This window comes from Chiloscyllium punctatum, chromosome 42, assembly GCF_047496795.1.
Source record: "Chiloscyllium punctatum isolate Juve2018m chromosome 42, sChiPun1.3, whole genome shotgun sequence".
Taxonomy (NCBI): domain Eukaryota; kingdom Metazoa; phylum Chordata; class Chondrichthyes; order Orectolobiformes; family Hemiscylliidae; genus Chiloscyllium; species Chiloscyllium punctatum.
The window spans coordinates 5,431,202-5,455,301 of NC_092780.1; the positions used below are offsets into that span (position 1 = coordinate 5,431,202).

The 24,100-nt window shown below is 36.6% G+C and overlaps 1 protein-coding gene across 2 annotated transcripts in view; it reads left to right on the forward strand.

Moving 5' to 3' along the window:
* The first annotated feature begins 607 nt into the window (after nucleotides 1-607).
* The window catches only part of igf2bp1 (insulin-like growth factor 2 mRNA binding protein 1), a 172,776-nt gene continuing 149,283 nt past the window's right edge, over nucleotides 608-24,100 (forward strand). The window contains exons 1-3 of one of the 2 annotated variants that reach the window (XM_072561292.1): nucleotides 608-798; nucleotides 899-1,094; nucleotides 2,352-2,412. In XM_072561292.1, the coding sequence (XP_072417393.1) occupies nucleotides 920-1,094; nucleotides 2,352-2,412 (236 nt within the window). In that variant the 5' untranslated portion in view covers nucleotides 608-798; nucleotides 899-919. Of the gene's footprint in view, nucleotides 1,095-2,351; nucleotides 2,413-24,100 lie in introns of both variants that reach the window. The other variant, XM_072561291.1, reaches the window with a different exon arrangement.

Sequence of the window (24,100 nt, forward strand, 5' to 3'; positions counted from 1 at the left end):
GTTCTGCGTTGGCTGATGGAGATGGGCGGCAGATGGGTACTGAAGAGAGGAAAAACATTGAGAAGTGGCGCGGTGAAAGGTCCAACCAGTAGCTCTTTCAGCGGAACTCGAAATGTTATAAGAATTAACAAACGGAGCCCCTCTCTCTCCTTCCCCATCCTCCCCCAAAACCTCCTGGACTGCACCAACTTAAAAAAAAAACCTTTGGCGCCAGATCACCATAGCTCATTGAGAAAAAAAAGTGTCACCACCCAGGAGATTTTCATTCAAAAAAAATCCCTCCTGAGTAAACATCCTCTTGCATCCGGCGAGAGCTGGGCGCTGTTACAACGCTGTTGAACAAACCCACGTTATTATGGGACTGGCGTAAAGAGCTCTGCAAGTGGGGGGTGGTGAAAAGGGAGGAGCAGACGGGGTGATGTTGTGTAGTAAACAAAAGGGAGTTGTGTGTGTGTGTGTGTGTGTCGGGGTGATGGTGGAGGGGGGTGGTGAAACTGACGCGATCTTCCACGTGAGGGGCCGGCCGTGTGTAACCACGTGGACCTCTCCCAGGCAAATATTTCACTCATTTTTTAAGGTCGATTTTATTTGGAGGCGGTGCCACCAGCAACGTCCTGTGACATTTTCAGTTTGACTCAACGGGGTTTGGGGGTAGCAGACAGACTTTCACAGCCCGCCATACCGTTTCATAACTCCCTGTTTCCGGCTAACACTTTCTTTGGCCGTTTTGTGTTTTTTTTTCTCCCTCTCTCTCCTCCCTTTGCAACAACCGTTTTACCATTTTAGTTGCTGCTGCTGGTGGGTTTTTTTGTGTGTTGTTGGATATATCATTATTTCGAAGGTGCTGTTATAATTTTACACCCTCCCTTCTTCCCCCACCCCCACCCCCCCCAAAAAGAGAGAAGCCCTAAGAATCACAATGAACAAGCTGTACATCGGGAATCTGAGTGAAAGCGTGACTGTGCCAGAGTTAGAAACTATCTTCAACGACTGGAAGATTCCTTTTTCTGGGCAATTTCTACTCAAAGCGGGCTATGCCTTTGTAGATTGTCCAGATGAGAGCTGGGCAATGAAAGCGATCGATACCTTATCCGGTAAGCGATTTCAACCGATATCCAAAACGCAGGGGAGAACTGAAGCCTTCTTGAGAACGCCGTTCACTCGGCGAGATTCTGATTTCCTACCCAGTTCCTAGCAATGGCCTACCTAGCTCCCACTCCTCCAGGCTAGCAAAGGGCTCTCTGCTCTGGAGAGAGTTGCATTGGTCCCTTTTTTAAATTTCTGACCAACACGTTAATGGTGTGAGCCCCCTCCCCCCACCTCCCCAAAAAGCGTGGGACCCTGATTCTATAGAAAGATAGACAGATGATAGATATTTTATTATAAAGATTGGAAGGGGTGGGGGGTTGGGGTGGGGGGTGGGGGGTGATGGCGCGCAATTCCTCCTGTACGTTGGGGGGGTTTATGTTTCTGTAAACCAGCAGGTTCTTGTTTTTTTAGTCAATTACACTCAACACTCGCGGCGTTCGATCAAAAAAACGAAAGGAGAATCGGATTGCCATTCCGTCCTTTGGGAAGAAATCGCAGATTCGGAAACCCAGTTGGGTCAGATCTCTGGATCTGCTGCGGGATCTGGTTCCCACCTTCTCCTCCACCCCCTCCCTCCCTGCCTTCCTTCCTTTGGATCAGGGTGTCTCTTGGAGAGAATGGCTCAATGGCTGTTACTCCTTCCCCTTACTGATAGTAGGCCGTCATTTGTAAGCTCCGTAATAATACCACGTTAGCAGTTTTAATCCTGTATCTCGTCTCTTCAGCCCCCCCCCCGCCCTCCCCTTCCTCAGGCGACCAGTCCGGGTAAGATTTACCCCCCTCCTTGCTCCGACTGGCCCCCAACCCAAAACGGCGGCTCTAAGTGAATGCGGGTCGCACCCAGCTCTCTGAATGTTTCCTGAAATTGAACACTCAGCCTGTTATGGGGGCACACACTGAACCGAGGTCGGCCATACTGATTGTGAAAATACTACAGGACTGCAAGCGTGCAAATGTCTCGAGCGAAAAACCCCATCCTAACCAGATAAAATACAGCTTTCAGGTCTGATATATAATGTGTTTCCATGTGCGTTGGATATACATATCAGCAGCTCCATCCTGAAGTTTCTCGTTAACTCAGTAAGGATATTAATCCTCAATTATGCATAAAAACAAATTTCAACCCTCACACACATAAGAAAAAAGACAATCCATCCTGTTAATAACAGTGGTTCATGTCACCCAGTGTGTTTGTAAAAGCAGAGATGAAGAAGGTGAAACAGCATTTTACTAAATTAAATACAAATCGAAATTGTTTACAGGTAAAGTGGAACTCCATGGGAGACACATAGAAGTGGAACACTCAGTACCCAAGAGGCAGAGGTATTAGCCATTTCAATACTTGTTTTGCATTGAATATTTATCTGGAGATATCCTAGAGAGTTGTAAGAAGTGAATTGGTCATTTGTTTCTGGTTCCTGTTTGCAAGTGTGTGAGATTTTTAAAAAAGACGTACAAAGTTGTGAAGCTCTTCAGTTGGTTTTTATAAAAAAAGCTGCGATTATGCTGTGCTGTAGCATGGAATAGATTTGAAATTAGTTGTTTTCTCGATCTATATGATGTTATTACAATCTCGAATTGAGGCGAAGTAGTGTAGCAATTGTAGGCAGCACCCCCATGGCTGGAACTGCAATGTGTTTTTCGGGAGCTTTGAAGCGACGGATGGGAAAATAGGTTCAGTGTCGAGGTGCTGGATCTAGCGATTTTTCTTTTACCTTTAAAGAGCTTTTCCCGCTTTCTGCTCAGAAATTTAAAAGGTCGCGGTTTGAGACTGGGGTAAGCGTGGACGGTTAGCGATGCACCAATCTCCCCCCACCACCTTGTGTAAACCGCTCAAGTAGGATCACGTCTCAAACATAGAAGCCTTACTTTGGGTTCAAATCTCATTTGACTCCAAAGCCGATTCCGGGAACGCCTCGACCTACGGGAGAGAGCTGGCAAGAAACGAGTTGGAGGGGGGAGGGGTGCGATCAACCTTCCGAATTTCTTTTCCACCCTTTCTATGTTCGCTTTGAATCGCTAAGGGACGCGTTGTCTTGAAACTAAGGATTATTTGCAGCAGGACTGCGAATACGTTGGCATTTTCATGTACCTATATTGCTCTGTGTCAATAGTGCAACGAATTGTTGGATATGTTTTTCCAGGCATAACCTTTTTGAAAACGCGATGCACACTTCCATTAAGAAAGTTTGATTGAGTTCACATTTAGAAACCAAAGTTAAAACCTTGACCCAGAATCTAATATGATGGCTATTCAGTATGGAACCTTGGATGGGTTGCTAATATACCTGTTAAAGTATTTACTTGTTCTTGCTTTAAAGTATTTGGTGCATGTGTATTTTGGCTTAATCTGATAAACTGGATGGTGTCTGTGGTAAAATGTCTAAAAGTGCTGGTTCAGAAAATACCAGAAAACAAGTTAAGCACTGGATTAAGAACAATGACTTGATATCAATTCATATTATTATCTATTTAAAATGATATTGCAGAGAGAGCAAGTTATTGGTTCAGCTTAGCTGTAGCTATTGTCCTCCATGTTAGCATTTTAACTAGATATTTGCTTTGCAACCCAACTGTAATGTTAAAAATAATCCAGGAAAGTTTGTAAACCAAACTATGCCCCCCTCTATATTTTCAAAAGTCTGAAGGTGAAGTTTGAATCAGACACTTCGAAAGTTTTGAAAAGTAGTTAAAACATTCAGGAAAACAAAATTTAAAATCAGTTGTTACAGTTATAATCAATGGTTAAAAAAAACTGAACATAACAAATTAATTAATAAAATTTTCCCTTTTTCTGTTTTGATTAACCTGGTTTGGAAGGAATGATGAGTAAACACTACATGTGTAGATTGCAAACACAATTTGTTGTTTTTGCTGCTCAGTTCAGTTAAAAGAAACATTCAGCAGTTACCATCCAATTCTATGGTGGCAGTGAACTGTCCATATTCCTTACTGCTTTATTTAAAATATTCTCCTGTTTAAAGTTGCAAAATTTAAAGACTTTGCTTATGAAATAATAACAACTTCTTATCTTGAAAGAGATGTAATTCTTTTATTTTGTTTTTACAAAGCACTTGAATTGTTTTTGTGGAAATTTTGCACAAAATTCTGAAGTTCCAAAATGCAACATTTGTGGTAATATCCCATGGAGTTTTAGTCCTTTTTAAAATTGTGAAAATAGCTACAAAATAGATCAATATGGAAACCTAAGTAAAAGTTCAAATGAAATGATGTTGTCATTCAATGGAGTATTGTGTGTGTATACATGGTTGGTTCAATGATCCTATTTTTACTGAAATGAGACATTGTTGAAATCTTGAAGGCAGATAAAATAAAATTTTGTAATATATTTAGTGAAATTAACTTTGTTGTGTTTGCTTTCAATCAGTCAATAGAAAAGCTGACATCTTATTGTATTTCATGAGAATATTTTTTAAACAAAAGTACAAATGTATTGCTTCAAGTGTATTTTTAATTGTTACAAATGGTCTCATATAACCCAATAAGAGTTCAGTAATAGAAGTATTGAAACTGTTTCATTTTATACATATGAGCATGTTTAGCATTGATCAGACAAATAATTTTACAAAATTCTGTAATTACTTTTATATCTTTTTATACTGAGTGAATTATTTTTCCTCTGATCTGACTAGAAAGAAATATTTGTGTTGCATTGAATCTAGAGAGATTTTGTTCAGTAAATAAAATAAGTATTGGGTGTTTGTTTATCATTCTAATGTCTTTTACTTTAAAATAAATAAACTGGACAAAAACATTAATGAAATATAGCACCCACTCAAAATTATTATACACCCTCACATACATGAACAAAAACAACTTCATGTTTAACTGTATAAAACCTAATTAAAAAATAAATGTCACAAACACTCGCAACTGTTGTAAAGGTTAAAATGCTGGAAACTTGTGTTTAAAATCTGAATTTTTTGAAATTACTTTCAAATCATTGACTTCAGAAAAGGGAAAGCATTAGTTAGCATTTTGGATAAAGAATAATTCAGCTTTGATCAATCCATCCTCGCTGCCCCAGAAAATACAGAAACATGCAGAAACTCTGTCAGCATCTGAAAAGGGAAGAGACAGGTTAACATTGAGGGTGCTTGAAACATTAATTTGACTATAGCCCATTCAGATACAAACAATGACTCTATCTCTCTTTACCATAATTTTTACAATTACAGAAAGGTATACATTTATTTCTTTAAATAAAATGAAAATAAGTTTAGAGAAATCATTTTCATAATCAAGTTTAGAACACCATTTTTAAAATGAATTAGTTATTGAAATTTAGGGAAAATAGTTTAATTTTAAAATAAACTTTGAAAAGAATTCAACTCCATAGGCTATATTTTAAAATATATTTCAATATCAAACAAAGACTTTTTAAGGTAACAATATAACTTTAAGCAATCTGGCACAATTTATCCTAAAGTCAATAAAGCAGAAATGGCAGATGTATTTTATTGTGCAATGTTTAATTAATATAATTTGTAGATCCTGAAATGACTGTCATTCCTATAACATTATTATGGAGAAAGTTTAATTCCAGTTTTGAAATTCAGTCTTAAAACAGGGAAAATATTACAGCAAAAGACAATTAAAGATCAAAGTAATCAATGCATTTGCTAGAGAAAAAAGATCTGTATAATTTACAATGGAAATGGTTGATGTCTTCATTTGCAATTTTAAGTAGCTTAAGTTTTTTGAATGTTTGGCAAGTTCCCATGATTAACACAAATGGATGAAAATAGGTTGAAAAATTCCAAGTTGTTTAGGCTGTTGTAATGCTGCAGTTAGCAAGAGATTGAAATTTTTTTAAATCCTGCAAGCAATAATGCTTTCATGAATTTCCAGAAATGGTTTGATAAGAGCTCAATGATTTTATCCAGAATAGCTGAGATAAACAGAGATCAGGAACAAATTCCACTCCTGATTTATGCTGAGTTGGCTAGTCTCAGCCAGTCGAGTGAAGAGGGTGTGGTGGAGAGCTGCACAATTGGCCTTCGTATCCTTAAGAGGAAAGTTGACGAGGATTCTCATTTCTGCTTGACAACCAGTACCCCGCCCTGGAAGGATGAATGTCTGGCCACTGGGTTAAATCACAATTGGATTTAGATATGGTGACCTCCATGGGTGGTTACATTGCCAACACTTAGAGACAACGTTAAATTACAAATTAAATAATTCCTTGAATGAGCGTCCTAACATCACCCAGCATCTACTGAACCTTAACCAAGCAAAGTAGGGAGAACACTACCAGCAAAATTCCTCCCTCAAAAATAAAAAAAAAACAACTTCTGTTAGCTTCCACTTTTAAAACAAAGATTTATTTCGACATTTTACGGCAATTTGCAGTTTCAACGAAACTAAAATCTTATGCAGAATTTAGAAAATCTCTTCTAGTTCTCTTGAGTTATGTGAAATTGTACAACGTTGGTGCTGAGGCATTTTGTAGTTTGCGTATATACAACTCACGTAGTGGTAGGAGTTGTTTGTGGCTAAGAAGCTCTTGCCAAGCTGTAGTAGTTCGTTGACTTTATGAATGGAAAGGATTCCCATTGGTGTTATAAACTGTGTGATTCAAACTTGCTTTTCTTTTGTTTAACAAGGTGGAGCGAATGACTTTATTGAATTTTCCTAAATTACAGAATAGGTGTTCTTTTTAAAAAAACTGAAGATCCATTTTTGAAAACAAATCCTTCTGCTAAGTTGCCACACAAAATGGTGGCAGAAGCCTTTTCTCATTTCTGCATAGGTCATTACTGAGCAAAGCATGACCTTTGACCCAGACTGGAAGCACATACCCTATACTGCTAAATGGATTCCAGAGCTGCGTTATTGAACCCCTCTCTCCCTTTCACTGAAAACCTGCAGAAAATTAATAATGTTACACATTTCTTAAATACTGAAATGCGTGTGTTGTGGGGGAGGGGGAAGAAGCTGTTTGAATCTGAAAAGGCCTTTGAAGTTTTCCTTTTTCCATGTGCACACTTGTGTGTGTCTTTCGCTACCCCGCCCCCACTCCCCTCATTGTAATTTGCAGTTTCCCTCCCGTTTGCACCCCTCACCCTTAGGCCTTTTAAGTTCAATAAGTAGAGCATTCCTAATCTATATGCTCATCACACAAGAGAAGGTCAAGAGGTGGTGTTAGCACTGTCATATAGTCTAATTGAGCCCAGTGGATCAGTCCGGTGGGGGTGGTGGAGGAGGAGGAGGAGGAAGGGGGGATAGAAAGGAAGACATTTGCTTTAGTTAAAATTCTGAGACCACATGTAATAAAGATTCAAGTTTTTATCTCCTAAAAAAATGCTGCTAGTGGTGGAAATGTCCACTGTTCAAACAGAATAACCTTTGAGGGTTGCACACTGAATTGACATTTCGCGTTACAGTTGTACGTTAGTTTCTTCAGTGGGGGTGGGGTTAAGCAGAGGAAGGGGAGAAAGCAAGAACGATTTAGTATCAACTCTGAAGGTGCATTACTAATTGGGAGGTCCAGTTAGATTCCTGGTTGTGGGACCACATAGCTTACACAAACCTTTAGTTATCCCAGTGCAGACCCTTGAATGCTTTGAGACAGTTTCTTAGTTTTGAATGCATTTCCAGTTTAATTTCTCCAAAAGTAATGGCAGAATTTCGACGACCAATCACAACAATCGTGAGGCAGATCTGCCTCAGATTGTACAATTCAGAGGCTCTCTTGAAATAATTCAGAAAAGCTTGGTGCAAGAAAAGAAGGAAAATAAATAATTTGCACAGATCAGTGTGAAGTGAGTGGCAAGGATTGCTCCACCTACAATACAGAAGATCCACATTGATGTTTACTGAGGTGGGGACAGGGGGATGCTGGACAGCCTTTCTTGACTTCGCTTTTTGCAAAATTTCAAACATATGCCTGCATTTTGTTTGTCATTGGTAATAGTTTTAAGGAATTGTTTTCAGTTGGGCCAGCATTCCCTTTAAGATTACCAGACAGTAGGAACGTTGATGAGATGAGGTAGGAGAATGCTGGAGGCAGAGCAGGAGGATATAGAACTACCTTGAACTTCTTTAAGGCATTGATCAAAAATTGGAGTCTCTGTTTTTTTTCAAGTATTGCAATGAGTAGGAATTTGTTGGGTGATCACTGGTTTCAAGTACTGAATAAGTTCACATTAATTTTATTACATAGGTTTCAGGAAATTCTTACCAGTGTTTTGGGATTAGATTCCACAATTCCATACATTTTTCCATGAGACCCTGTAAGCTAGTTGCCTTTTTATTCTGTTAAAACCATTTATAACATTATATCTAGAACCATAACTAATTTTTTAAAATAAAGCTTTTGATTTTAATTGATTACACAATTTCAACCAATATATTCTATGTTACAATCTATCGGTTTAAGGATCTGTGATAAACTTGTACCCCCATTAACTCACTCTAGTGTTACATAGATAAAAATGTCTTTCCAGATATACCTGATTTTTGAAAGTATAAAGTTTTTTTTGCACAGCTGAGCTTTTGTCACAGCTCCATGGGACAGTGTATTAAACCCCCTATTATCCACCAACATATTGTACCAAAATCCTGGAGATATTACTGAATCATAAACAAATTCAGGATAAAATTAGAAAGAAAGCTTTCATTTATATAGCAGTTGTCATGATCACTGAATATCTCAAAACAACTAATGAAGTACAGCCACTGTTGTAATATAGGATTCCAGTATACATTGTTAATAACTAAAATTGAAGCACATTGAAACCCTTTTAAGCAAACAAAAAATGATCACACTGGAATTGTACATAACCAGCATTTTGGGTTAAGGGCTCAAATACTTTTTAACTTCTGGACATTAAAATATGCATTAACTTTTACTTAAGATTCCTATGTGGAAAACAAATGAAATGTTCTGTATTAGATTGGGAAAAGAGTTAGAAATAACAAGCACAATGAACCAGATCAACAAATTTGCTTTTTTTTAACAACAGTGAAAACTTCAGTAAGCTGACATTGTAATGGATCCCATTCATAGTATAGAATGTATAGAATACTCCTGTAAATGATCTTTTACAACACCATATAGGTACCATATAGGTACCATAAGTAGCAGGTCTTCAAGTGTATATTTCTTTCTTTGCTATTACTTCTTAATTTGTTACACCACCTTAGCTCTATTCAGATGACCCAAAGCATATGAACACCATTTTAAAAATGCTGTAATATTTTCATTGTAGTAACCCATAGATTCAAATTAGATTTGAATCCATCCCATTTGTTATTAGGAAAAACTCCTCACTCCCTTGTTTAAAGGGGTGGTATGTGAATTTGGGGATTTGTATCACAGGTTTTCATTTGGGAAAATGTGCAGCAAACTATAAGCTGCCATTAAACAGCAGAACTCTCAAGGCAGGCTGATTGTGGTCATTGTTCTCCTAAAGCTGGGACTCTTGAGTATTTCTGGGAAAAAGTAAGCTTTCTCTTTCTTTTGATAAAAATAACCAAATTGGCATACAAGCAGGACCTAGATGAAAAATAGTGTGATTCTATATTCTCATTTCTATTCAATCCCAGAGTGCCTTTTCTGGGATTGACTAATGCCAAGAGTGGGCCAAAAGAGAGGAAAATGCCCTCTTTCCTGAGCATTTTACACACATCATAGTGATTATAAAATTATTTTTGCTCTGTTAATAAGACAGGAGCAATTTTATGAAACTAATTTAATTGAGTAGTTAAGATGATGTCGTTCAACAGATAAGCAAAACTGTAACACTTTATCTGTAAAACATGAGGTTATTAATTACAATCATTTAAAATCAATTAGTTGTATAATAAAGACAATAGGACTCTTTGCAGCTATACTTTATATAGCTACATTGTAATGCAGATAGTTTAATTTTTGAGATGTAATACGTTGCTAGTTTGATGGTGTGTTATTCTTTGCTGTTTTACCTTGTATTTGACATACCAATACTGTAACATTGGTTCTAGGGTCATGTTGTAGCCATAAATGTTTTATTTATAAACTAAGAGTTTTAAACATCTAAAATACAACTATTTCATATCTACTAATGTTGTCATCTAGTAACTAATAATGTAGCTGTATTCTACTTCACAACATTTACACTTAATATCTAAAAGTATTGTAGTTTTTGTTTGTGAAGGTTTTGTAAATTTGTATAATAGTGTTGTAATTTTATACCAAATAAAATATATGTAATACTATTAACATTTTCTTTGTTACCATACTGTACCAACAATATTGCAAAATTGTATCTAACAATGGCCCTATTTTGTACCTAATAGTATTGCCATATTGCATCTACTAATATTGCAATATTGCATATACTGCATCTACTATTGCTGTCCCGCTTTTTTTTAATCAACCAGTTTATTTATATCCTACCTAATTGCACTGCTATACTTTATCTGTCAGTACTGATATTGGAATTTTGATGTTTTCATATTTTTAATGTACAGCAGTAGTGTATTTTTGGATACAAATTGTGAAAGTTTTACATATCTTTGTTACATTGTCATTTGATGGGGTTTGCTATATTGATTGTTGAAATTTGTGCCCAACAAGTAACTACATTTTATCTACCAGTACTACTAGGCTTTAGCTAACAATGTTGCTATATTGTATCTAAAAACATTACTGCATTTTATCTCTCTGAAGCAACTTAGGAGGGTTTAATATGTTAAGTGTATTATAATAATGTAGTAATTGTTGCCATTTGTCTAAAAAAAATGTCATATTGTACAGCAGAGTTAGTATATTTTATCCAACAATGTTACTATATTGTATCTAAATGTTACAATTTTGCATTATTCAGTGTTGCAATTTTGTGTCTACCGCTGTTGCTATGTTGTGTTTAACAGGGCTGTTATATTGTATCTAGGCATGTTGCTAAATTATATTTACCAGAGTTTTACAGTAATATTTTATAATTTTAAATACATCAGTTTTACAATTTTATATCTAAAGTTGTGGTGGCTCTGTATTTTTGTTATTTTATTGATTAAATGAAATTTTCGGTATTGAATATTGAAATTATGCATCAATAGTATTAATATATTGTGTCCAAAAATGTTGCTACACCAGCTAACTATGTTGCTACGTATTAACTAAAAGGTTGCTATATTAGATCTAACAATGTTAGTACATTTAATCAACGAGTGTTGGTGTATTGCATCTAAATGCAATTCTGCATTATTCAATGCTGGAAATTTTGTACCCACTATTGTTGCTATGCTGTATCTAAGTGTTGCTATATTTCATCTAGCAGTTTTTCTAAAATGCGTGTACAAGCACTGTAATTTTATTCTTATTTGTTGCATAATTTTGAAAAAAATGGAGTTACAATTTTATGTCCAGAACATGATAGTTTTGTATTTTGTTGGTTTGATGAGATTCGTTTTTTGGAATGTTGCATTTTTAAAAATCTAGCAATATTAGTATGTCATGTTTAACGGTGTTGCTTAATTTTATATATTAATGGCAATACATTTTAATTGGCAATGCTATTGTATTGTCTCCAGATGATACAATTTTGCAATGGCTAGAATTGCAAATTTTAACCTACTGTTGCTATTTATCATGTCAAATGGTGTTGCTATATTACACCTACCAATGTTACTATCATATCTTGTAGTGTTCCTTTATTGTGTTTAAGTTTGTTGCTGTATCTTTAGATATGATGTAGAGTGCCTACATCATATCTAAACATATTGCTACAAAGTACCTAGAAGTTCTACTATTTTATTCCTAATAGTGTTCTCATACTGTCTCTAATTTTGCAAGAATATGGACCATAGCTTGTTGCAGTAGGACACATAACTGTGACTTGTTAATTGACTTACCTTTGCATTTTTGTATTGAAAGTTTTGCATGGCAGTTGCTGAAATTATGAGCTAATGATATTGTAGTGAATGACACTGAGGCTCATGTGGCCCTCATTATTCATAGATTTGATTATTCCACTATACTCCAGGCTGGTCTCCTAGATTCTGCTCTCCATGTCATCCAAAACTCTGATTTCCACCTTTAAACAAATTCTATTCCCCTATTCCTCTTGTGCTTTGATACCTGTATGGCTCAGAGACAAGCAAAGTCTTAATTTGAAATTATACCATGTGGCCTGAAATGAAAATGTAAACTAAAATTAATAAAATCAATATCAATTGAGGCAGACAAAGAGAGAATATTCCCTAACCCTTATAACAATTGAAAAGGGCTATCACTACTAACTTGCAGTAGCTACCTTTCAGTGCTGGAGAGGTTGACTGAAAGTAATCAATACTTAGAACACCTTTATGATGTCAAATATATGTTAGTGGTTAAGCAGATAGTTGCTGCTTTCTTGAAAGTAATGACAAAGCTATGCTACTTGAGTAGGAACCTCTAATTATTTTGTAATTGCAAACTATTGTTAAGGTTTGTATGTAAAATAATAGCAAGTAGTGGATGACTCTTGTTATTCTGAGGAATTCTGCCCCATTGTATCTAACAGTATTTTTCAGTTGTCTCCTACTCCTTTGTCTATCATTTCCACATTTAATGACATCCTCCAAAGGCACCACTGCTGTTAAATTATTAGGCTGTCTCTCTGGCATCCAATACTTGATGGACAGAAATTTCCTCCAGTTATATACTGGAACAGTGAAGCCATTGTTCTTGGTCTTGATCTAAAATCTATTCCTTAGCTACCAGCTCCATCTCACTTCTGGGAATAGTCTGAGATTAGGTTAGCACAGCCTTGATGTTACATTTATTCTGAGATGATCTCCTAATCTCCTACTGGTATCACCACTCATGTTGCCTATTTCCACCTACATAACATTCTACATTGTTCTCTCTTAGCTTATCAGTTGTTGAATCCCTCATTCTTGCCCTCATTATTCCTAGATTTGATTATTCCACTGTACTCCTGGCTGGTCTTCTAGATTCTGCTCTCCGTGGTCATCCAAACTGTTTTCCACATTTAAACAAATCCTATTCCCCTATTCCTCCTGTGCTTTGTGATCTGTATGGCTCAGAGATAAGCAAAGTCTTAATTTGAAAATCCCTTCCCCCACTATATCTGTCACCTCCCTTTGTCCTACAACCATCCCTGTCTCTGTATCACTTCCAATTTCACATTTCTTAAAGGTAACTAGTTCCACTAATTCTAGGCTGGTGTATAGTCCCAATTTTAATTGCTACACAACTGGTGTTAGTATCTTCAGTTTTGTAGGTGTCAAACTGTTGAATAACCTCCCAAAACCTCTCTAATTTGCTTTCCTTCTTAAGACATTCCTTAAATCCTTCCTCTTCGACTGAGCTTTTGGTAATTTGATCTAATCTGTCTTTATGTGACTCAGTGTCATATTTTATTTTGCAGTGCTCTTGCAAAGTGCTTGCAATATTTCGTTACAAAAGGTGTTTGTACCTAATCCTTTGCTTTCCCTTAAATAGAGTTGCTAAATGGTATCTAGGTCTGTTGCCTTGTGTTATCTGATATATGTTACAGAGTTGTATTTAAAACGGTTGATCTGTGGTATCATCATCCTCTTGTACAGGTTGTATCTCCCTAATCTGTACTTGCTGGCCTGGTAAACTGTTATGTTCTGCTGGCATGCACTCATCAGGACTTTGTTTCCAGAAAAACCCATAGTTCTTCTGTTTTTCTGGAATTGTACTGATGACTGAAGGCATCATCTAAATTTGCTAAACTAACTGCATTGCATCTAATTTTATGTTGCACCATTCTATTTAAACGTATTATAAAAAAAAACTCCTGTCCTGGCCGCAACATGTGATTTCCCATGGCCTGGCAAAGACCCAGTGCTAAGGCAGTCAGATTGTAGAGGCACATCCTATAGTTTACCTTGTGAAGTTGTATGGAAGAAAAAGCTGTGAGGAGGACATAAACAAGCCACAGAAGGTTGTATGTGGGTTAAGAGGGTGAAAGAGAATATGGTTGATGCAATATAATGTGAAAAAGTGTACCTTTGTTTAATAGGGAGCGTAGAAAAGTAGAATCTTTTTCAATGATGAGAGACTGGGAATTGGTGAACATTTCATAGAAATTTGGATGTCCTTGTACATGAATTGTAGAAATGTAATATGCATTTACAGCAGGCAATTAGGAAAGCAAATGATATATTAGGCTTATGTACAAAGGAGTTGAAATATTAAGAGTAAAGAATGTCTTACTGCAGTTTGATAGGGCACTTGTTGAAACCATGTCTGGAGCACTGTGTGCAGTTTTGGTGTCTTCCTGCAAGAAATATATAATTCTGAAGAGGCCTGATGGGGTGGACACTGGGAAGAAGTTTCCTCTGCTGGGATAAGAGGTTGTTGATGAGATCATGAGAAATGTCTTCACTAATTTTATGTAATACTGTTGGGTATATTGGCCTTGATTTCCTAACGAGTAACCAGTTCGTGCTGATAATTATCTGTTGGTAAATCTGGCCCATTAGGTTTAGTAGTCTTCCTGTTTTATTTTGTGAATTGGACTGCAAAGAGAAGGTGGTGGATGATGGTGATTTCCCAATATATCCACATGGCGTCAAGAGCACTACATCAGTAACATGATCATCAGAAGCTGATAATCTATATCCCTGGGATATAGATTGTATAATTTGAATTTATACAAATAATATAAATTCAGTAATAGTTCTGACAGATTTCAGAAGGCAAATGTAACCCTACCATTTAGAAAAGGAAGAAGGGAGAAACTGAATTGCATGTCAGGAATTACATATCAGTTAGCCTGAAATTAATAGGAGGGAAAATGCTGGAACCTGTTGGAAAGCATGTGATAACAGAATATTTAGAAAATACCAGCAGGCTTACACAAGGTCAAGATGGATTTATGAAAGGGAAATCATGTTTGAGTAACCTACTGGAGTATTTTTTTAGGATGTAACTAGGAGAATGGATAATAGGGAATTTGTAGTATGGTGGTCCATCTTGATTTTCAGGAAATCTTTTTATAAAATCCCATATAAGAGGTTTTTGAGCAAAATTATAAAGAACACATGGGATTGGTGGATATATACTGGAATGGAGTGAGAATTGGTTTGTACTTAGGAAAATAAATGAGTCTTTTTTTTGGATTGGAAGATGGTGACAAGTGGATACTAAAAGATCAGTGCTTGGCCTTAGCTATTCACAATATATATCAGTTATTTGGATAAGGGATCAAATGTAGTATTTCCAAATTTGATTACATAAACCTAGTTGGGATTGTGAGTGGTAAACTAGCTTCAAGGTGATTTAGACAGTTTGATTGAATGCGACAAAGCTTCACTAGATAGATTCCTGAGCTGTTAGGTTTATTGTCCAAGGAGTGATTGGATCAATTGGAGTTTAGAAGAATGAAAGCAGAATCACATATAAAATGAATGACAGGTTTGGACAGTCTGGATACAAGGATAATGGTCCCTCCTGGCTGGGAAACAAGGGGTCACAGTTTCAGGATATGTGGTAAACAGTTTTAGATTAAGATGAAGAGAAATGTCTTCACTCAGAGGGTGGTGAACCAGTGAAATTCTCTAGTATAGAAGTCTCTGGAGGTAATGTTCCTGAATATATGTTGAAGAGAAATTGTTAGATTTCTGGAGGCTGAAGTTATCAAGGGCAAGGACAGAGAATGGGAGTATAGCAGTAACATGGAGGATCAACCATGGTCATGTATTTTTCTTTATTCATTCATGAGATGTGGGCATTGCTGGCTAGCCCAGCATTCATTGCCCATCCTTAAATGCCCAGAGGGCATTTAAATGTCAGCACATTGCTCTGGATCTGGAGTCACATGTCAGCCAGAAAAGGTAAGGATGTTAGTTCCCTTCCCTAAAGGACATTAGTGAACCAGAAGGATTCTTCTCAACAATCAGCAATGGTTTTATAGAAATTGTTAGACTTTTAATTCCAGATATTTAAACTTATATTCCATCATCTGCTGTGGCAGGATTTAACCTGGGTGCCCAGAACATTACCTGGGTTTCTGGATTTACAGTCCAGCAATAATGCCACCAGGCCATCACCTCCCATAATTTAGAGATGCCGGTGTTGGATTGGGGTGTGCAAAGTTAAAAATCACACAACACTAGGTTCTCGTCCAAAGGAGCAGCACTCCGAAAGCTAGTGCTTCCAAATAAACCTGTTGGACTATAACCTGGTTCTGTGTGATTTTTAGCTTTGTACACCCCATAATGGAAGAGCATGCTACGATGAGTTCAGTCAATAAGGTTTATTGTGTTGCACTGTTCAGCTGTATTGTATCTAGTATTTAAAACAGAAAATGATTAAAACAAAGTGCAATAAGTTAGTCATTTACCTGTTCTGATTAGGTAAACTTTGAATTGGCTGTTTCCCAGCCAGGGGGGACCAGTATCCTTGTATCCAGACTGTCCAAACCTGTCATTCATTTTATATGTGATTCCCCTTTCATTCTTCTAAACTCCAATTGATCCAATCACTCCTTGGACAATAAACCTAACAGCTCAGGAATCTATCTAGTGAAACTTTGCCGCATTCTCGTTATGGTAAGTACATATTTTCTGAAGTAATGATTCAAAGAACAGACATCAGCACTTTTGTTTTTATGTGCTGACTTGAGGACCTGCTGCATGTTTCCAACTTTTCAGTCTGTCTTCAGGTTTTCATCATTCACAGTTATTTATTTTAATAAGATATAGATTGCTGTGTACACAACAGTATATTGTTTATTCTGCTGTACTTTAATGTATTTTAATAGTTTTTGATTTAACAATCGCATTTTAGTTTTCCGACCAGTGTTATGTTGATATTTTACTGTTTTTGTATCTAAAGTGTTGTTCATAAGTTATCTGGAAGTCTGTCCAGTTTTGGTACACCTATTTAGTATTAAGCAATGTTGTTTTACAGAACTGTTATGCTACAGCTAGCAGAACAGATAGGTTGTTTCTAAATATTGACACTGTATCTAACCATGTTGCTGTAGGTCGATCTGGTAGAGTTTATAACACACTTGGAGCGAGTAGGACTGGAGTAGGTGAGACTTGAAGCTGGGCCTCCTGTTTCAGAGACAGGGACATTGCTGGTGCATCACAAGGCAGCATCTAGTGATTAAAATGTTGCATCCACTATTTTTTCCAAGTCTATTTTATAATGCTGCATCTAGATTGTTCCTATATTGTTTTCAAAGTGTTGTTGTTGTACTAAGTAGGATTTATACATTAGGGCAAGCTTCATAAATTAAGAATCATGATTTGGGTGTCTGGCCATACAAGCCTATAACTTAGGCATAGCTGAGGAGATTTTATTTTCATTAATTAAAGCTTTTAAAAGTGTTCTTTAAGTTGCATGTTATTGCATCAAGTAGAGCATTATATCTAGCTTTATTGTTATATTGTGTCTAATAATGATTTTATGTTATATATAGCAGTGTTGTTTTTCCAAACTCTCTGTATCTAGCAGTGTAATTTCAGGTATCTGTAAAACATAGTCAAATTATATTTAGCATTATTAATAGGTTGGGGTAAATTTCTATTAATTAAGAACAATGATATAGGGACTTGGAATATCATTAAATTGGGCATACAGTTCAAATTTCACATTAGTCCAATGTTGAACAATATTCTTCTATCTAACAATGTTTTGTTGTACCCAGTGAAATTGAATTTTATCTAATATTATGATATCCATGTAGCAAGTGATAAATTGTATGTAACAGTTGATAGGTTAGGGTAAATATCATTAATTAAGAATCATGATGTCGGGATTTGGCTCTTGGCTATGAAATTAGCCACATAGTGTAAGATTTTATGTTCATCTATTTCATGTTTTATTGCATCAGTAATACTGCATTATATTTTTAAAAATTGAAAGAACTGTGGATGCTTTTTAAATTAGAAACAAAAAGACAAATTGCTGGAAAAGCTCAGCAGGTCTGGCAGCATCTATGAAGAGAAATCAGAGTTAACATTAAGTCTGGTTTCTCTTCACAAATGCTGCCAGAACTGCTGGGCTTTTCCAGCAATTTCTGCTTTGCATCTAACAATTGTATCTAACAATGTTGCAGTGTTGCATCTATCACTTTAAATACGTTGTTTGAAATTCTAGCAGTGTTGCTGTATTGTATCAAGAAGTGTAGCTATTTTCCTTTTAATAGTGTTGTCTCATTGGTATCAATTTTGCTTTATTTCAGTATTCATATGTGCTTTGTTGTATCTAAAAAGTTTGATTAATCATAAAAATATATTACTAAGTCTCTTACTATCAAACTGATTTATATTGACACTGAGTTAAGTAACTCCTCAATTTAGAAAATATCCATTCTTGATTTACAATCCCTCCATGTCCTCATCTTTGTAAGCTTTTCCAGCTTCACCACCCCATGAGATATCTATACCCTTTTATTTTTGGCCACTTGAGCAGCCCTGATTTATTTACTTCACTGTTCATGGTCCTTTCTTTAGCTGCTTGAGCCCTCGCCTTTGGAATTCCACTCCTCCAATTTCCCCAGCCCCCAAACTTCTCCCCTTCTTTGCTGAACTTCTTTAATGTGCTTTTTGAAACCACCTTTTTTTGCCAAACTTGCAGTCATCTTCCCTAAAAATCTCCTTATGTGGTTTGGTGTCAAACTTTGCTTGAAAGCACTCTTCTGAAGCATTGTGGGATCTTTTATAATGTAAGAGGCAGCATATAAATACCAATATTTCAGATTTCCAACATCCACAGTGTCTTGTCTAAGTAAATACAAATTGATATGGGTATGAGAAGTTGACCAATATAAGTGCACATCACAAACTTGGGCATGGATTTGGTTAACAAGTTGGCAACGTGGGTAAATTTTGTAATAGTGTTACTATATTGCCGTTTTCCTGTATTACATTCAGCATTGTTTCCATTTCTATATAGCAACACTGTTAGATGCAAAATAGCCAGTCTGTTCGAATATAGCAAACTGTTAGAAGATAGTTCAATTGAAATAAAGCAATATGTTGAGATATAATTTAGTAACACTGATAAATACAATAGTGCATCATTATTAAATATAACATGACATACTGAAACAATACATCTCCAAAGTACTGCACACAAACAGGTCATTTAGTCCAACAGGTTCATACCTGTGTTCATGTTCCACAAGAACATGAGGCTACTTTTCTTCATCTAATCCCATCAACATGCTTTTTATCTGGATTTGTTACTGAATATATTCATATTTCTTGACCCTTGTTCTGGTCTCACCAACAAGTGGAAGCATGTTTTCTATGTTTACCTTATTAAAACAATAATCTTAAAGACCCCTATAAGGACATGATTCCGTTTTCTTTTCCTGAGCGCCAGGCTATTCAATTTTGCCTGATGGTATGACTTACAGTTCATTCCAGTAATCATTTTTGTATCTCCACCAATTCCTCCTTATCTTTTATTTTATAATATGGAGACTGGGATTGTTGTCATAGTTCAAATAGTGTCAACAATAGTTCCTTGCAAGCTCAAAAGTACATTTCTGATTTTTAATTCTGATCCTTTAGATTTGGGCTCCAGTGCTTTAGTTGTTTGCTTTTTATAACCATAATAATTTGTATCCACACCTTTTTATGAATTGTCTCTCAATACCTCCAGATTCTAGTATTCTTCTGTACATTCTGTTTAAAATGTTCTGTCTCATGCACTTAACTATGTTAAAGTTAAATTGCCAGTTATGCCTCCATTTTGTATACTTATCAATGTCTTCCAGCAGTTTATCCTCCTGTATAAGCACATTGACAAATTTTGCAATTGTATTTCTGATTCAGGAGTGCAAATCACTTGTGTAAAATGGTGAACAGTGTCTCAGCAGGGTATCATTTCCTATTGTTTGCCAATCTTTCTTTTTACCCTTAACTTTGCTTTTTACCCTTAATCTCTGTTTTCCATTCTCTGGCCAGTTCAAAATGCATTCTGTTACTTGTCCCCGACTCCATATTGCCTTCAATCATTAATCAACTATGCAGTACCATGGCTGAAGTCTTTGAGAAAATGCAAATTGACAGAGTTTATTGCAATACCACTATCTATTCTTTCTGTTTTCTCAGCATATAATTTATACGTTTGGGTCATAGAATCATAGAGGTGTACAGCATGGAAACAGACCCTTCAGACTAACCTGTTCATGCCGACCTGATATCCCAACCCAATCTAGTCCCACCTGCCAGCACCTGGCCCATATCCCTCCAAACTCTTTCTATTCATATACCCATCCAAATGCCTCTTAAATGTTGCAATTGTACCAGCCTCCACCACATCCTCTGGCAGTTCATTCCATACACATACCACCCTCTGTGTGAAAAAGTTGCCCCTTAGATCTCTTTTATATCTTTCCCCTCTCACCCTAAACCTATGCCCTCTAGTTCTGGACTCCCCGACTCTAGGGAAAAGACTTTGCCTATTTATCCTATTCATGCCCCTCATAATTTTGTAAACCTCTATAAGGTCACCCCTCAGCCTCCGACGCTCCAGGGAAAACAGCCCCAGCCTGTTCAGCCTCTCTCTATAGTTCAGATCCTCCAACCCTGGCAACATCCTTGTAAATCTTTTCTGAACCCTTTCAAGTTTCACAACATCTTTCCAATAGGAAGGAGACCAGAATTGAATGCAATATTCCAACAGTGGCCTAACCAATGTCCTGTACAGCCGCAACATGACCTCCCAACTTCTGTACTCAATACTCTGACCAATAAAGGAAAGCATACCAAACGCCTTCTTCACTATCCTATCTACCTGCGACTCCACTTTCAAGGAGCTATGAACCTGCACTCCAAGGTCTCTTTGTTCAGCAACACTCCCTAGGACATTGCCATTAAGTGTATAAGTCCTGCTAAGATTTGCTTTCCCAAAATGCAGCACCTTGCATTTATCTGAATTAAACTCCATCTGCCACTTCTCAGCCCATTGGTCCATCTGGTCAAGATCCTGTTGTAATCTGAGGTAAACCTTTTCACTGTCCACTACACCTCCAATTTTGATGTCATCTGCAAACTTACTAACAGTTCCTCTTATGCTCGCATCCAAATCATTTATGTAAATGACAAAAAGTAGACAGCCCAACACCGATCCTTGTGGCACGCCACTGGTCACAGGCCTCTAGTCTGAAAAACAACCCTCCCCCACCATCCTCTGTCTTCCTACCTATGAGCCAGTTCTGTATCCAAATGGCTAGATCTCCCTGTATTCCATGAGATCTAACCTTGCTAATCAGTCTCCCATGGGGAACCTTGTCGAACGCCTTACTGAAGTCCAAATAGATCACATCTACTGCTCTGCCCTCATCAATCTTCTTTGTTACTTCATCAAAACTCAATCAAGTTTGTGAGACATTATTTCCCACACACAAAGCCATGTTGACTATCCCTAATCAGTCCTTGCCTTTCCAAATACATGTACATCCTGTCCCTTAGGATTCCCTCCAACAACTTGCCCACCACCGAGGTCAGGCTCACTGGTCTATAGTTCCTTGGCTTGTCCTTACCACCCTTCTTAAACAGTGGCACCACGTTTGCCAATCTCCAGTCTTCTGGCACCTCACCTGTGACTATCGATGATACAAATATCTCAGCAAGAGACCCAGCAATCACTTCTCTAGCTTCCCACAGAGTTCTAGGGTATACCTAATCAGGTCCTGGGATTTATCCACCTTTAACCATTTCAAGACATCCAGCACTTCCTCCTCTGTAATCTGGACATTTTGCAAGATGTCACCATCTATTTCCCTACAGTCTATATCTTCCATATCCTTTTCCATAGTAAATACTGATGCAAAATATTCATTTAGTTTCTCCCCCATTTTCTGTGGCTCCACACAAAGGCCGTCTTGCTGATCTTTGAGGGGCCCTATTCTCTCCCTAGTTATCCTTTTGTCCTTAATATATTTGTAAAATCCCTTTGGTTTCTCCTTAATTCTATTTGCCAAAGCTATCTCATGTCCCCGTTTTGCCCTCGTGATTTCCCTCTTAAAGTATACTCCTACTTTCTTTATACTCTTCCAAGGATTCACTCAATCTATCCTGCCTGTACCTGACATATGCTTCCTTCTTTTTCTTAACCAAACCCTCAATTTCTTTAGTCATCCAGCATTCCCTATAGTTACCAGCCTTCCCTTTCACCCTGACAGGAATATACTTTCTCTGGATTCTTGTTATCTCATTTCTGAAGGCTTCCCATTTTCCAGCCGTCCCTTTACCTGCGAACATCTGCCTCCAATCAGCTTTTGAAAGTTCTTGCCTAATACCGTCAAAATTGGCCTTTCTCCAATTTAGAACTTCAACTTTTAGATCTGGTCTATCCTTTTCCTATGACTGATGTTAATTATATTGTTCCCTGCACTTGTTCTTCACTGATTATGTATAGGAATCACATACCCACCAGCTTTCTGTCATTATTTGCTTCACAAATGTATTTTACATGTGTAATATTCTTCTTACTATTGCTTCCATAATGATGGTTAATGTGCATGGAAAGAAACTGTGAAGTTTTATCCTCTAACTTTTATTAATGTGTCTATTATCTCATTTTTAATCTTAATACATTTTTATCTTTTCCTTTCATTGTTGTAGAATATTATTTCTGTTTATATCTATTCATTATTTAATGTTGATCATCTTGCTTTGCCTTTGCTGATGTTTTCATTGATTTCTTTACATATTCCCTTATGCTCCCCAGTCCTTTGTTGTCACAGTGCTTACTACATTCAGCCTATTTAGTTTAAATTTCTTTATTCATCCTAATTACTTTGTTTCTGCTTGTTGATTGATATATTTCTTCTTAATTTTATTTTAAATATCCCTCACCGCTGTTCCCCTTTTCCCAATTGTGTATGAATTTTTCCAGTTTGTTTTTACTGGCTCCATTCTTATCTAGTTAAATTAAGTTTTCCATAGTACTGCTTTGGTCTTTGACTCGCTTAGTACTTTCTTGTAAAACTTATTATACAGTTACTTCAGTTGCCTACATGTTTCCTCTTAACCATTCTGGTCCATTTCTAACTACTAGGTCATCTTATTGAACTCCTTACACACTGGCTAAGAAACTGGGCAATGCACACATTGCAATAATTCAATTTCCTGGATTCTTATTGCTCCCTCTTATCAGTTTATTTCGATGTTGTTAAAATCTCCTTCAATTTCTATAATGTTTATTCATTTCATGTATTCATTTACATAGCTCTTCCTCTACTACCATTATTGGGTAGTCTGTCACATCCCCCCTAAGGTGATTGATCTCTTGTCATTTCAATCCACATGGACTTTGCTTCTCTGTTAGATATGTCCTTTTTTCTCTACTACTGTTTGTGCTATTTCTAATCAGAACAGCTACCCACTCCTATTTCATTCCCGGTTCTTTCTGATGATGTATAATCTACAATATTTAGTTGCTAGGCTTGTATTTATGTCATGATGTTTTGGTTATTCTGATTACAATAATTCTAATTGGTGCCTTCACTCCCTGTTTTGGTTTGGGTGCTATATACATGGTTGTACAGGAAGTTTAGGTGATTTTAACAGTTGTTTCTTTTGTGTTTCTTTAACAGTCCTTTTATACTTCTGTTTTACACCTCTATTTGTAACCAATTGTTTACATTGTCTGTGTTCCTAGCCTTGTTCTGAACTTTACTCTCAATTCTTATTAATTTTATAATTTCTATATAGCAATATCCCTATGTCATATCCCTAAGCACTGCAATCTTTGTTGTATTGTATCAGGGAACATTGCTATTTTGTATCATGATGCACAGCGATCATGTATGATAAGGATTTGCTACATTGAAATAAGCAGCATTGTTACATTTTGTCTGAAAATGTATCCACATTCTATCTAATAATAGCATGATTTTGATCAAAGCAATGTTTATTTACAATATCATCCAGTTTTTATATATTATGTTGTAACTAGCAGTACAGATATATTAGAACAATTTTTTGAATTAAAGAATATTGCTCTAATGTTTTGGCCATTGTTAAACCATATCAAAATTTGGTGGGTGATTTTAGGATT